A 15,452-nucleotide genomic window follows, 5' to 3' on the forward strand; every position below is an offset into this window, starting at 1 on the left:
TGAGCTGACATAGTGCTTTTATATAATAAATTTTCTAGCTCCGTGTATTGAATGAAAACTTGAATTAAATAAACGTGTTTCACGCAACGAATTTAAATCATTTCGAGTAATTTTATGGATCATTTTTGTTTTTTTTGCTTTTTTTGCTGGATCTAAGTCCTTTCTTTTTTCCTGCCATGTATTTCGATAAGCTTCAGAATTATAGGTGAATTTTAAACTTATATATAGCACACCAATTTTTACTTTGATATTCAGAAGAAAATAGATAATATACCACAACTCGAAAATTAATTAAAATAAGGATTTATCTTTTGAATACCATTTAACTCTTGAATACCATCGGTATAAAATACAGAAGTAATTTTTTACAGAATATTAGAGATATTAAGCACAAAAACGCAGGAGTGCATATGTGTTTCTCATATCGATTACTTAAAACGCGTGAAATACATTTTTCGTTTTCTTGAAAAACATTTCTTGCAATTTAAGTCATAATTTTTTTTCAGTGACAAATTCTACAAATACATAGAAAAAGCAATCTTACCAATACTGCCGTAGATAAGCTTTCTGAGATTAGCGCCGGCTGTTTGTCGTTCATAGAATGCTTCTGCTGCCTTCTGAGCAATATTTGTTTTCCATTGAAGACCGCTTTCTTCTTCTTCTTCTTCATCTTCATCAGCTGATAGCTCCTCTTCTTCATCTGATGCATCTCCTTCTTCATCTAGTATCTCCGACTTCCCAGTCAGAATATCGGAATCATATTCACTAGCAAAACTTTCTAGATCGCCTAACCCTGAAATAATTCAATTAGATTTGTAAAAAAAAAAGTAAATGAACCTAAGTCAATAAAAAACAAAAATAATGGGTCAAAACGTAATTTGAAGAGCTAGGTTCCCCTGTTGTGACTAGGATTTGAGGGACATCCCTTCTTAGTAACCTCCAGGAAATTTATTGGTAATTTGTCATTAATTTTGTTTGAAAGAAACTAACCTTTGAATTAAGGTTTACACACGACACATCCTCATCCCAACTCTCAGACGTAATCCAAGATCCGAAGTCAAAAAGACCCTGACTTGTTATTGGTCGGTACGAAAATTCAGAAACTGAATGATTTGTTTTAAAAACTAGCAGTGGTTTCAATTACAGCATAAATTGATAGCTACCACCGCGGGCGGGGGGAGGGTAGCTGGAGTAATGTAAAAGGTTTTAAGGTTGGTGCAAAGATCAGCTTCTGATCTTTGCATAATTAACACTTAGTTCGTTTGTGAACATAGACATAGAAAATAACCAGTAGATATCCAAATGATTTCATTGTAACCACCTAGTCCAGGCACATGGATAAGGGTAGGACATAGAAGATCCTTTGCCAAAATTATTACTCCTCCTCCTTTTTTCTCTGGTGCGTGGTATGCCGGACGTAGCTTTATAAACATGAAAACCATTAATTTTAAGGAGATCTGGATTTTGTGCCTGGACTTCAGTAACTGCAATTATATCAATATGGTTCAATTTTGCTGTTGCTTCTACCTCGATTAACTTTTCAAAATTCAAACTTTCAACGTTCGTAAGGAGGAAAACAGGGAAATGATAACAGTTTTATCAAACTCTTTAACAACAGATTTCTTCAAAAAAGCTTTATTCTGAGGCAACGTAAGCATTAAAGTTAATGCTGGGTGTAGGGAGAAAATCACCTAAAAGAAAAAAAATTACCATTCGGGGTATTGTAGGAAAGTAGGCTCAAACTCACCACACTGGACCGAGAGACTACTAAACCGGTTTTGAAGTGGGAGGGGAAGAGGTTCACTTTTAAGAGCTAGGGGTAAATTGAAAGAACCGTGGGTAAAATGTTCCTCTTTTGTAAAATCTTTGAGGGGAAACTATATCTATTATCTGAATATTCATGGGTAATCTGTGAAGCTTTAACTGACCTATTACCCCAAAAAAGAGAATAAATATTTACATAATTAGGGTGAAGCTGGGGGAAGGCCGGAATTGAATGTGGCGGGGTTGCACAAGTGTTTGGAAAAAAACATTAAAGCCATCTAGCCTTTGGCGACATTTGACATTTTTTCAAGCTCTGTACTCGTTTTTCTGTCAGGAACTGAGATCAGACACTTGTTACTGCACTAATTTTACGAACTACAGAAATTAAATTAATTATTCTTATTATTACACCGAAAAAATGCCGTGTCGTCGAAGGCTAGATGGCGTTGCGCCAGTTCACACTCTTTTAAATTACCCATACTCTTTGGGTAGGTTCTCAACTAGGAGTTTACGGACTACAAAATCTGCATTGGGAACCTTTTGAGCAGCCCATAAGAGTTCTATTTTGATCATACTTACTGAATGGAGTTCCAATAGATCCTTTGTAATTAAGTTTGATTATTATTTCAAGGAGTCTGTGGAAAAAGCAAAAAGCTCTGCGAAACTAAAATGGTGCTAAATTAATTACTTGAAGCCTCTAGCGTCTTCAAAATCGAAATTTTGATTCTACTTACCGTTTGCAGAAGCCTTTCTGTTCTTCTGTTTTTTCTTGAATTCGTCATTTCCAGTCTTAACTGTCCTTCTAGATACTACTTTCGCTTTTTTTCTAATTGGTTCTTCTTCACTTCTATCATCATCTCTATCACTAACATCTCGAAGATCATATTCTGCATCCGAGTCAAAATTTTCTTCTACTTCTGATCCATTTTCATCGAGCACATCAGCAAGCTTGCTGCGTAGCTTTTTAGTTGGCGAGATCTTTCTATCAGATTTTCGGACAGCTTTTTTTGTAAACCTTTTTTCATGTTCTTCTTCACTTTCATCAAAAATCAGTGACTCATTCTGTACCTATAATAGAACACTGTAACTTTTCCCACTGTATCTGTGTTAAAACTTGAAGTAGATTTCACTTAGGGGCTTACATTGTCAACAACTCACATTTGAAAGACAAGAAAAGACAAAATAGAACATATTGTTCCAGCTTTACAATAATAATCAAATAATAATAACAAAAAAATAGATAAAAAAAAATTATCGACCATAGATTTGCAAAAATTCTACAATATTACAAATTTTTACCGAAACTCCAATGTTCTAACTTCTTCAACCATATCATCATATCATAGGCAGCGCAATAGCGCTGCCTAAGTAAAGAACGATGCTGGCACAATGTATTATTATTATCGTTTTTTTTTTTTTTTTTTTGGCCAGGGCACTTCGTATCGAAGGAGTTGTCGTAGAAACTTAAAAAGGGCTAATACGAATGAAAATTGAGAAGGTCAGTGCCCTTTTTAATAGTCGAGTGATTGGAGGGTTGTAAGTTATGCCCTGGGGGCATATAAGGTTTTTTTTTATAAAAAGCGTGGTCATATAAACTTCGGAGGGGGCTCATTGGATTGGTAATAAAAAGATCTAGTGCTATTTTTAAGAGTCAAAGTGATCGGAGGGCAGCTACCCCCCCCCCCTCCGCCCCCCCCTACACGCGTCGTATTGTCCCAAAATACAACTAATAGAAATTTCGAGATAGCTATTTTATTAAAAACATCCTAAATATCATATAACAAGGCTTTTGGGTTGAAACAAACCACCGGAACCTCGGGGTAAGGGTTGCAAGTAATGCCCCGGGGGCATTTAATGTTTTTATGGAGTGGATGGTTATATAAACTTTAGAGGAGATTCATTTGGCTGAAAATTGGAAGTTCTAGTTCCCTTTTAAGGGTCAAAAGGGATGGTGGACAGCTACCCCCGACTACCCCTCTTCACTAAACGAATCTGATTAAAATTGTGACGTATTTATTTTGCTCAAAATATTCCAAAGAACATATAACGATGCCTCTAGGGTTGACACAACCCCCAGTGCCATGGGGATAGGGTTGTAAGTCATGTCCTGGGGGCATATAAGGTTTTAATTGAATGGGTGACCGTATAAACTTCAGATGGGGCTCATTTGATTTGAAATAGGAAGTTATGGTGCCCTTTTTAAAAGTCAAAAGTGACTTGAGAGTAACCAGCACCCCCACGCCCATCATTTCCCCAAAGACATTCAATCCAAATTTGAAGATAACAATTTTGTTTATTGTAGTTGAAGGGTCCGAAAATTATGTCTTTGAGGAATACACCCGTGCCCCCACAGCTCTCAGAGCAAGGGTTGTAAGTTATGCCCCAGGGGTATAATATTTTATAGAATGGGTGGTCGTATATACTTTGGAGGGGACTCATTGGATTGGTAATCAGAATTCCTAGTGCCCTTTATAAGACTCAAAGTGATCGGAGGGCCTCTAGCCCCCCCCCCTCCCAATACGTCGTGCTTTCCCGAAATACATCGAATTAAAAATTTTGAGGCAGTCATTCTATTCAAAACAGTCGAAAGATCATATAACAAGAATTTTGGGTTTGATACAAATCACCAGAGCCTGGGGGCGAGGGTTGTAAGTTATGCCGCGGGGCATTTAACGTTTTATGGAAGGGAAGGTTGTATAACTTCAGAAAAGGGTCATTTGATTGAAATTTGGAAGTTCTAGTTCCTTCTTAAGCGTCAAAAGTAATGGAGGGCATGTAGCCCCCCTCCAGAAAACCCCTCTTTCCATCAAACACATCTGATTGAAATTATGAGATAGTCATTTTGTTCAAAATAGTCCAAAGAACATATAATAATGCCTCTAGGGTTGACACAGCCCCCCAGCGCCCTGGGGATAGGGTTGTAAGTTATTCCATGAGGGCATATAAAGTTTTTACGGAATGGGCGATCGTATGAACTTCAGATGGGGCTCATTTGATTTGAAATTGTAAGTTATAGTGCCCTTCTTAAAAGCCAAAGTGATTTGAGAGCAACCAGACCCCCCCCCCCACGCTGATCATTTCCCTTAACACCTCCGATTAATATTTGGAGATAACAATTTTGTTCATCGTAGTTGAAGGGTCCAAAAATTATGTCTGTGAGGAAGACATCCCTCCTTCCCCTACAGCTCTCAGGGCAAGGGTTGTAAGTTATGCCCTGAGGGCATATAAGGTTCTTATGGAAAGGGTGGCCATATATGCTTTGCAGGGTACTCATTGGATTGGTAATCAGAAGTTCTAGTGCCCTTTTTAAGGGTCAGAGTGAGCAGACCACAGCAACCTCCCCCCCCCCACACACACACAAAAACACGTCATGTTTTCCCGATATCCATCGAATAGATATTTTGAGGCGGTCCTTTTATTCCAAATAGTCCAAAGATTATATAACAAGGCTTTTGAGGTTGATACAAACTACCAGAGCCTGAGGGCGAGGGCTGTAATTTATGCCCATGGGGCATTTAAGGTTCTTATGGGTTCTTATGAATTCTTTTTTTTGTGTTTTCACTTTTATAACTTCAATAAATTAAATATCATTAACATTTTAAGGAATAAAGATCAGCATATATTATATTAAACTGACAATGCACATTCATTTGTATTTTTTCAGTGAAGTTCAAATTATGTTCTGGCCTTGGGAAGGACTAGGGGGTTTTGAGCCCTACTAATTTCTGCTCGTTTTGAGCTTGACTCGGTTATTTATTTTAATTTCTGTTCGTTTCGGGTTCCATTTATTTATCGATACTGATTTGAGGTAGTTTTACGCTTGGTAGATTATTTGATTTTATTTTTGCTCATTTTTGGTTTAATGGAATTCTTTACTTTTCTTTGAAAAACTTATTTTGTGGAAAAAGTTCTTTTAATTAATCCAAAAGAAAAGGCAGTTCTTAAATTTCATAATTTCATGTGAATTCGACAATAAATATTTTGTGCTTCTCGCAAAAATATTTTCTTTCTCTAAGATATGAAAGAAAAGAAAACTTCTGGAAAATACAGTGGGTGGCTTGGATTCAGCGCCAAATAAAAAAAAAAACATTTTTTTTGTGAAAAATCATTTAATTAAAAGTTAATTAACAACTATTGCAATCAATAATTATTATTGAAAACGAGGAGATATTAGCTTAAATAAAATATCAACCCTAAAATTAGCAGAAATTAGCTTTGAATGAAAAAATGAAATAAAAAAAAGAACACAAAACATAAATAGCTAATACAAGGCATAAATAATGGTGGTATTCCCACCTCTCAAACCACCCAAAAGTCTAAAGTGTCTTTTGTACTTTACTGAAAACTAAACAGATTAATTTGTTTGGTACTTATGTTGAGTCAATAGTTCAGTTCTATACATCTCATAGGAATGGATTTAAAACCAAGAGAATCTTGACGAAAACGAAGTATTTAAAAAGTAAAACTAAGTAATTTTCGCATAAGTCTTATGGGAATCAATTCCACCTCTAAGCGTGGTGTTGACGCCTTTCAAATCTCCTGAAAGGCTACGGTTATTTTTAGTGTACTAAAAATTAATTAAATTGCGTTGGAAATTAAATCTAGCAATTTGATTTTTTATTCATGAGAAAGGAACGAATCTAAAAGGAAAAACCAAGGATGAAAATTGATAATACATTATAAATGCATTTCCCCATTTTCAATTGTGTACTATTTTATTATAATACCACAAATGGTATTTTTACCCTTTATGACCAAGCCTAGGGCGGAAATGGGGTACTAAGTGATGGAATTTTTTCAATTCTGATGTCATTTTCAGTCTCCCCAGACTTGAATTAATATGTAACCAACTTTCAATCCACCAAATACTGTACGAATTAAGATTCAGATTTTTCATTTCCCTCTGACCTTACTTGGGTGGAAATGGGGTACTAAGCGATGGACTTTTCTAATTATGGCGTCATTTTCGGTCTCCCCGGACTTGAATTAATAGGAAATGGCCTTTCAATTATATTTTTTTTCAATTATGTATTATACTATTATAATACTGCAAATGGTATCCTTACCCCTTCATACATCACCTAGTGTGGAAAGGGATTTCAATTTTTTAGATTCTTCATTCTTTGCGATGAGATTAAAATAATAATTATAACAATAATAAGAACACAGTATAATAACACTAAACCGTCGCAACAACACAGAAATGGAAGCAGGAAAACCCTTAAGTCGCGAGCACAAAATATAAGACTAATTTATAAAATTCTCAATAGTTTTTTTACCGCCATGAAATCAATAATTTTACAAAAAAGATAAAAATTCTCTACAAAAACTCAGCAAATCTTGGTTTTTAGTGAAGCGCTAGTTTTTCAGAATTCTACAAATAGAGGGAAAAGCCAGTTTATTTGAAACAGTTTTTCTAAAATATTTGCATAAAATGTGAAGCAGTAATTTTTTGTTCGTTTTAAGTTTCAACTTCACTCTTTACTTTCACCAGATTTTTTTTTTCAATTAATTTTTATACGTTTTCTTAGGTTTTAAAAATACACACAATGAACCTTATAAAAATATCTTTTACCAGCTTAGGCAAAGAAACTACAGAGGTAAACATGATTTTTTAATAAAATGGGGCATTAAATGTAGGTTTAAGTTCGCATCTCTCTTAAACTTTCCCTTTAAAAATCTGAAATTTATCACATAAGAGTCCATGGAGTATATTATATGAAGATTTGTAAATAAAAAATTAAATTGTTTCCGGAATATTACCTTAAATGAAATATATTCTGAAGGGCACTAAAAGTATTTAGAAATCTGAAGGGCACTAAAAGAATTCAAGATGTGTGGTTAAAACACTTCAGAGAAATTTGTGTTATTATTAATGTATTTTTTTCTGCAGCAATACTGCAATAAATTTTGAATTTCTCATCGAAAGTATACTTTCATTACTTTCGCTCAATGGACTTTAATATTTTAGGGGAACTGATCACTAGAAATGAATGGGTGACATAAAGATAATGCGTATTTTACATAAATTTGTCTTATTCAAAACTAGGTTACAACCTCCACAACGAAGTGTCCTTACCATTATACAACCAAGCCTTGTTTAATAGTTATTGTTTAATACTTTTTGTTTATCACAATCGTCAGTTTATTGCATGTTAGAAATTCATGACAATACTACAACCTTGACCCCGAAGTTCAGTCGCCACTCGTTGCATATTGATTATGCTCTTTTCAATTATAAATCTACAAAAAACACGCTACAATTATCAATAACATTGAATTGATCCTTTAAACATCTCTCAACGATGTTGCAGGTGCCTGCTAAGTCCAGTGACCTCACTTGGGGCGGGAGAGCATCCCCCCCCCCTGGTCCCCCTACTACATTTTGAAAAATTCCTTCTTGGAAGTATCTTCATTGAAAATATCCCTTTTCGATATTTTCATCGAAAAAAAAATGAAGAAAAAAAAAAAAAAAGACAAATTTGCCTCACCCCTTTAAATATTAGAAATGCATCCCCCCCACTTAAATTTTTGTGAAGAGTATCACTAGCCCAGCTAAAAACTAGCCTAGCCACTAGACCTAGCCTAGTTCTGTTAGGTCAGCAGACGATTTATGAAAAACAATAAGGGGGCTGGGAGGGGATATACAAGAGAGTGGATTGTAAACCTCAGGTTTAGGGTTTTTGACCATGGAGATTATAACGGTACACTTTACATAATTTTCAGTCATCACTATAGAAATGACACCGGAAGTATATTTTTTGGGTGCATTGTGGCACTTTATGATGGCGCAATCAAGTCAAATTTACTAAAAGCCACCAAATATAAAAGTTAGCATTCAAATGAGCCTTTAAATGTCCCTTATGATGTTCCAGTGTTCCAATAGCGGCGAAGAAAAAAAAGGGACACTTCAATGATTCCCATGCAAAGTACCTTTCCTTGTTATTCAAGGTGGCAGGGGGGCGGGGCTGTAATATTCCTTTGTTAGTTTTTCAACAATGGCAAGTCTAGTGGTATATTTTTCATCTCGATCTAACGTCATTTTTTAAGGGCTTCATGCATTTGTCAAATTCCATATCAATTAGTTTTCAAAATAACATTTTACTATTAAGAATAATCGAAATAATAGTTACCGATTCCTAAATTAGCTATATTTGGCGATTTTTTCTCATTAGGCAGTTTTTTTTCAAAACGTGTTTTAAAAATTTAGTTACTATAGGCCGTGGTTCGCTCTTTACAAGGGTGCAGATAAAGCTGTAACCATGATTCTTTTTTGGACAAAGGCATTATTTGTAACAATCAACTTAGTTTTAATAGTCTAAAGGATTTTTATAAGTAAATGTCAATAGATTTTCATGACTAAATTGCAGACAGGTTCTTCCTTTTAAATCCAGTCATTTAAAAGCATATATAATCCTAAATTAAACCCCCAATTTAAACAGGTTCAAGCAATTTCAAACAGCGGGACCATTTACAAGAAATTCATCTGTTTGGCTTTTACACGTTAAAAACTTGCATTTACAGGGAGATTTAGCAGACTCTAGGCCCTCTGCAGCCTACATAACTGCTAGCAAAATTAGTAATTTTGCGCTTTGACTTTTTGTTTTGCTCTTGGTTTTCAGTCAACGATCTTAGCTCTCGTGTCTTTCCAGCTTGTGAAGTTCCATTTCACAGAATTTTATATTATTTGAACCATTAAAACCATGATCACCCCAAGAAAAGAAAATAGTCCTAACATTGAAGGCCAAATATCACTAGCCCCTTCTGACGTGCATAAAATGCGCTTAAATTGAGAAATAAAGACTAGACAACAAGAAGTCCCCTGGACCTCAAACTGAATGGAGGTTTTGTACATAGCTGGAACGATCTCGGTCACTATCCACCCTAGATTTCAGCACTTGGCAATGCACTCCTATTAATGAGAGGTGGTGTAAAGCATAAGCCCACCTATTACCTCCGACTAGTTTTAAATTCATGCTTTATAAAACCTTACCAAAACAATCAAAGCTCAGAAACACTATCCATTACTCAAATCCAGTTAAATGCTAGGTCGCTAGTTAGGCTTTACTTTCCTTGGGGGTGTCACTCCTCAGGGTCCCCATGTCGCACCGTTTATGGTCGCAGTTCAAGAGAGGCAAACTTGTAAAAGGTCCACTCTTTAGCCAATACGAGGCAGTCACGATTTTTTGTAGCGATTACAAATCCAATCTTGCAAGCAGTTCATTAGCAGTAGTTTAATACTTGTACTTATAATGGTGGCACGTGTTCCAAAAAATATTGTGCTTTTTGAAACTATAGCCTACTGGTTTGCAGTAGTTTAAGCTTTCTTAAATTAAATATATTAGAAAAAATGTTTAGACTTTACCGTTTGTGACTTGTTTACAATACGACCAGTGTTTTTGCTATCTTCTACTTCTGTCTCATCTAGATCTTCTTCGTCTAGATCTTCGCTTTCATCCTCTTCTTCTTCATCAATCATCACTTGCTCATCAGCAGTCGAAAACACGGCCTTTCGTCGCTGACGACCAGTGCTATCCACAACGATGTTCACCGATGGAAGCTGAAAACTAAAAATAAATAGAGAGTATTGTTAAAATTAAACCCAACAAACAGTAACAATATTTTTCCCACCGTGGTAATTAATTTCAATTTAACGCTATCATAACTTATGCCTCAAAAGGTTTGCAAAAGCCTCAAGATAGCCCCTACAAGTCAACCAGCTAATATCACAACAAGGATCCTTCAAAACTGCATCAGAGGCATAACAAAACCTAGTATCAGCGAGTATCAGGCTGGTTCCTTTATAGTACGGCAACTAATAGAAAGGTGCCTTGAGTGCGGTAGAAAAAAAATAGCAATACAAAAACACTCTAGCTATTTATTAATTGCAAGCAGGCGTTTAAATCTAGTGTGGTTAAATGGTTTTTGGCACATACTAGCCCACAATCAAAAATATGTATGACAACGACCCTAGCTGTGTTCAGCCCACAGAAGACCAAACAGAAGAGTTCGTAACAGTATAGGGCGCACTGCAAGACAGCATATTCTAAGCACAACCCAGCAATTTTGCATGCCACACCGTCACCCATTTAAGACTGGCCATTACTGGTGTGAACATTGACACCCTAGTATGTATTAACTACCTCGACAAGTTAGCAAAATTGAGTCTAGTCTACAGGCACAAATCACAACTTGAATCTGCTGCACAAAGCTTCCATATAAGTGAAAACCCAAAGAAGACAAATGTGATGCACACTACAAAGATTTAAAACTCTCCCCAGTTTATGTCGTAGTAACTGACGAGGAAGTCAAATCGGTTATAAAGTTTGCGTGTCTAGGGAGTCTGCTATCGTCATACGGCAATTGCTCGGACGACATAAAATGAAGACTTGTTCAAGAAAGTGTGAGCTTTAGGAGGTTGTTCTCGCTCTCTAAAAACAAGCACCTCTCGATACAAGTGAAAATATGCACGCTATGTAGGCCTGCGAAACATGAACGCATAGGCCGGGGACGAACGCAGAATTTCGGCCTTTGAGACGAAAACATCTCCGTTGGATAGCTGGATTAATAAATCCAAACAGAGTTTCAAAAAAACAGCTTTGAAAGCAACTGAAGGGGGAAACAACAGTTTTCCAGGAGTGTGACTACAGCAAATAAGATAGTTGAGTCTCATGCATTGAATGAAGAAATTACGCATGGCAAAAGTTTATCTCCGAGGGAAGGATCTAAGGTAGAAGAGACTTAGAAAGAGATAGCGTGATCAATTTGGATAAGATCTCTTATGCCTTCTGAAAGGAGCAGACGACCAGATATCATATAGAAAGCTGATATGTGAACGTGTTAAGGAGTTTACGCTAAGGCCACCCAAAGGAACGTACGAGACACAAGTCAAATGAATTTCAACTGACACTGCAATCATTTATGTGGACTTTTTCAGATGATATATATATATATATATATATATATATATATATATATATCATATATATACACATACATAGGTATATGATATATATACGTAGGTATACACATATATATAGGCATGATAGGTATACATATATGATAGCTATATACCTGATATATATACATATATATATATATATATATATATATATATATATATATATATATATATATATATATATATATATATATATATATATATATATATATATATATATATATATATATATATATATATATATATATATATATATACATATATATATATATATATATATATATATATATATATATATATATATATATATATATATATATATATAGGGCGGCCATGGATGCATGTTTATTGGTTCATTTTTTTTTCAAAGGAGGACTGTGTCCATAACTTACATGTAGAATATGCACAGAGCTCATTAGAACGGAAGCTTGAAGTTCTAGTGCCTTTTCTAACTAATGCAGAAACTGCTCCACAGTAAGGTGGTTTTCGGGCCGTATCGTGCCACAAGATAACAATTTTGGTCCAAAAAGGCGAAAGTACGATCGGACAAAAATTCTGAGGTTTGTATATAACCTCCCAGTTTTTGGGTGACACAATCCGTCTCTCAACATGTACGGACAATAATTGAAAAGCTGAATTCAAAGATTCGCTTAGGTACAGTATTTCATAGTTGCACATCAAAGACTTATAGGAGGGGGATTACTAAATTATTCTGAAAGGGAAGACTGAGATGTGAAGTTATCCAGACCGAAAATCCAATGCGACGGATCAATAAAGTATTCTTTAGCGGGGAGATGTGGGCTAAAGCTGTAAAAATTACATTTAACAACTTAGAATGTACGAAGATCTGACATCTTCGTAACTCCCTACATGATCCCTACTTTACAAAGGAATGGAAGATTAGATCTTTACAACCAAAGCATGTCTTTTCGAAGCAGAGGGAGGATTTGGTTAAAGAATGTTTTTCGGTCATCAATTCCACAGATTGCACACGGTTTAAAAAAACTCTTTAAAAGCTACAAAAAGGGCAATTAAAAGTATCAAACAACGTAGGTGCATGTGAATTATTTTGAGGGGGGCAAATATGAAATAAAAGGCAAAAACAACCTATTTAAATGAACCATTTAGGGAACTGCTACGAAATCATAAAGACTTCTTCTTTGTAAAAACCTTACCTTAGACCTTAGATCCACTTGCGCCTCCAGAGACCCCCAGGACATCATGGGGGGACCTTAATCTTCCCACTAGTTCACTGCTGCCAGTATTTCCTCCCAAACCAGTTAGACCTAGTCATCCTATTTTACCGTTCAAGTACTTGTACTTTTGACCGTACTTTTTATTAAACTTTTTATTAAGATAATCAGATATAGCTTGATTCAAATACTAAAATTTTATCAGCAATAATTCACTGGATAAGATTAGTATATATATCACACAGGACTAGAGCTTGTATTTCGTTTTAAAAGAGAACGACGAATTCAATTATTTAAAAAAAGCCGTTTTTACTTTCAAAAGCTAATTTGAGAAATAAAAAAAGTAAAACTAAAGGATAACAATTTCAGAAATTGGAAAAAACCAGGAGATACAATAAAAATAAAAAAAGGAAATAAAAGAAACGCAAATTAAACAGGAAAAACATAGAAACTGAACAAGAGACAAACACATATTATTTTTATTTCATATTGAAAAACTCAGCATGTAAAATCAATAGAAAAAAATGAGCCAAAGTTATTGCACATAGTATGACGCAAGCCTCCACGAATATAACCTAAGTGCCTTCAACTGTACTTAGGAGTGTGCTTCCAAAACATCACTTCACTTCAAACCGGAAAGTTATCCTGATGTTGTGTCTGGTGTCTGACATAACAAATTTTGTAATAGCCCAAGTCGATTTTGCATTTGCTTGTGCTTTGCATTTATCTCCGAATTTTTGTCTGACTCGCAAAAATATAACAAAAATGCACATAAACAAATTTTTGATGCGTTTTTGAAGTTTTCTGTGTACCCCCCCCCCCCACCCGAACAAATATCCTAGACACGCCCTTGTACTACCTGGAAAAGATACGCATATTTAGACTTTAATTAATTATTTTGTGTTCCCTTGTGACTGGTGAAGCACACGTGTAAAACCGAATTCTGGTTTACTTTTGATGGAGCCCTTGGCTTATATTTAATGCAAAATGGATATGGTTCTAAATCTAGCAACTATAAGACAGGTCAACACAGTTAGAACATAAGATCAATAAATGGTATTGCAGTTGATATTGCCACTATACTATGCTTTATGGGATGAGATCACTATATGACATTACAACTTCGAATGATAAAAAATTTAGGTTGAAATTTTTTAATTTAAAATAAAAAGTTGCACCAAGAAAGCAAGGAAAGTTAAATAGAGCGTCTGCTTATTAAAAATTCTTCAGAAAGATCAAAAACGCTCATAGGATAAACACATTGCTGTAAAACATTAATCTTGAAAAATTATGATTATACTTGAAATTGGCACAAAAAGCCGTACTTGAAGAAGAAAAGATTTACTTCATCCTGAAAAACATTTAAACTACCCAATTTCACCGAAAATTAAATTTCCAACAAGTTTAGGCAAAACTGTAAGTGATAAGAGAAAATATAATTTTCCACATGACCACAAACAGTTCAATCAGCATCAGGTTATCATCGTGGATGCGAAAAAACTCAAGTTTATTGGCGGAAAAAATCAGCAAAAAAAGGGACCGAAATTAACCTACCTTTCAGCATCCACAGATGTGATTGGTGCAGAATCAGTGAAAATTTGAACTTGACTCTGAGCAATTTTTTCGTCAACACCGGCTTGTAGATCACCCATTGATGTTACCATTTCGTTCTTGTCTTCATCTTTCTCCTTGAGGAAAAACAGAATAAAATAAATTAAAAACTAGGAGTCTCACTGTGATTTGGACCCGACTTAATAAAAAAAAAAGCCAGACTTAGTTTTTGAAGCAGTATAGCCGTAATATAAGTACTGTTAATGCTACGTGGTAAAAAAACAGCATTTAAACTGAAGATCCTAAATATCTAATAGCTAAAATTTGTAATACAATCTTAATATAAGATAAATATAATAAAATTTTTACAAAAGTTATAAATTTCAGATTTTTATACTCCTCTGCTTAATCTTTTTTTTTTTTTTTTTTTTTGTTTGCTTGTCAAGAAGAAAGAAGGAAAAAGAAAGTTAAACGTCATTCTGGCAAGTAAATGACACTATTTTTTCTTAAAAAATTGTTATTTAGAATATATTTCCGTTTCATTAATTGGTTCAATTCATATTAGGGAGTTTTTTTTTTATGTGGACAAATAGTAACTGTTCTAATGGGCTAGTCCAAAATAAGATGGATTGCAATTATAAGGAAGGAAGGATAGAAATTATTCTTTTATACCCATCTGACAGTCGCTACGAGAATTCTGTCATTACTTAAGGGTAAAAAAGGAAAAAAAATTGCGCTTGTCATGTGAACAAAACCTACATTCCAAAACGAAATAAAATACAAGGAAATGCGATATCCTTAGAATGAAACTGATGGAGCTGCACAATAGGATAAAATTAACGCTAGGCGCTGTAGAAATGCTTTCACCTTCATTTTTCAAGTTTCGGGAAAAGCAGCTTTAAATTTTGGGAGAAATGAAATAAATTTTGATAAGGAATTCGGGATGAACAAATTAGAAATGTTTTAAGTCGGGTGCGTCTTAA

General features: G+C 34.9%; 1 protein-coding gene across 3 annotated transcripts in view; it reads right to left on the bottom strand.

Moving 5' to 3' along the window:
* The window catches only part of LOC148940713 (ribosome biogenesis protein BMS1 homolog), a 140,523-nt gene that overhangs the window by 57,132 nt on the left and 67,939 nt on the right, over positions 1 to 15,452 (bottom strand). For all 3 annotated transcript variants that reach the window (XM_089105312.1, XM_089105311.1, XM_089105310.1), the window contains exons 9-12: positions 14,473 to 14,606; positions 10,130 to 10,331; positions 2,499 to 2,832; positions 545 to 793 (exon numbers count right to left, since the gene is read on the bottom strand). In XM_089105312.1, coding sequence (XP_088961438.1) covers positions 545 to 793; positions 2,499 to 2,832; positions 10,130 to 10,331; positions 14,473 to 14,606 — 919 coding nt within the window. The remainder of the gene's footprint in view (positions 1 to 544; positions 794 to 2,498; positions 2,833 to 10,129; positions 10,332 to 14,472; positions 14,607 to 15,452) is intronic.

The sequence above is a fragment of the Artemia sp. Qi Xiang Cuo genome, chromosome 19 (genome assembly GCF_049724085.1).
Source record: "Artemia sp. Qi Xiang Cuo chromosome 19, ASM4972408v1, whole genome shotgun sequence".
Classification (NCBI taxonomy): domain Eukaryota; kingdom Metazoa; phylum Arthropoda; class Branchiopoda; order Anostraca; family Artemiidae; genus Artemia; species Artemia sp. Qi Xiang Cuo.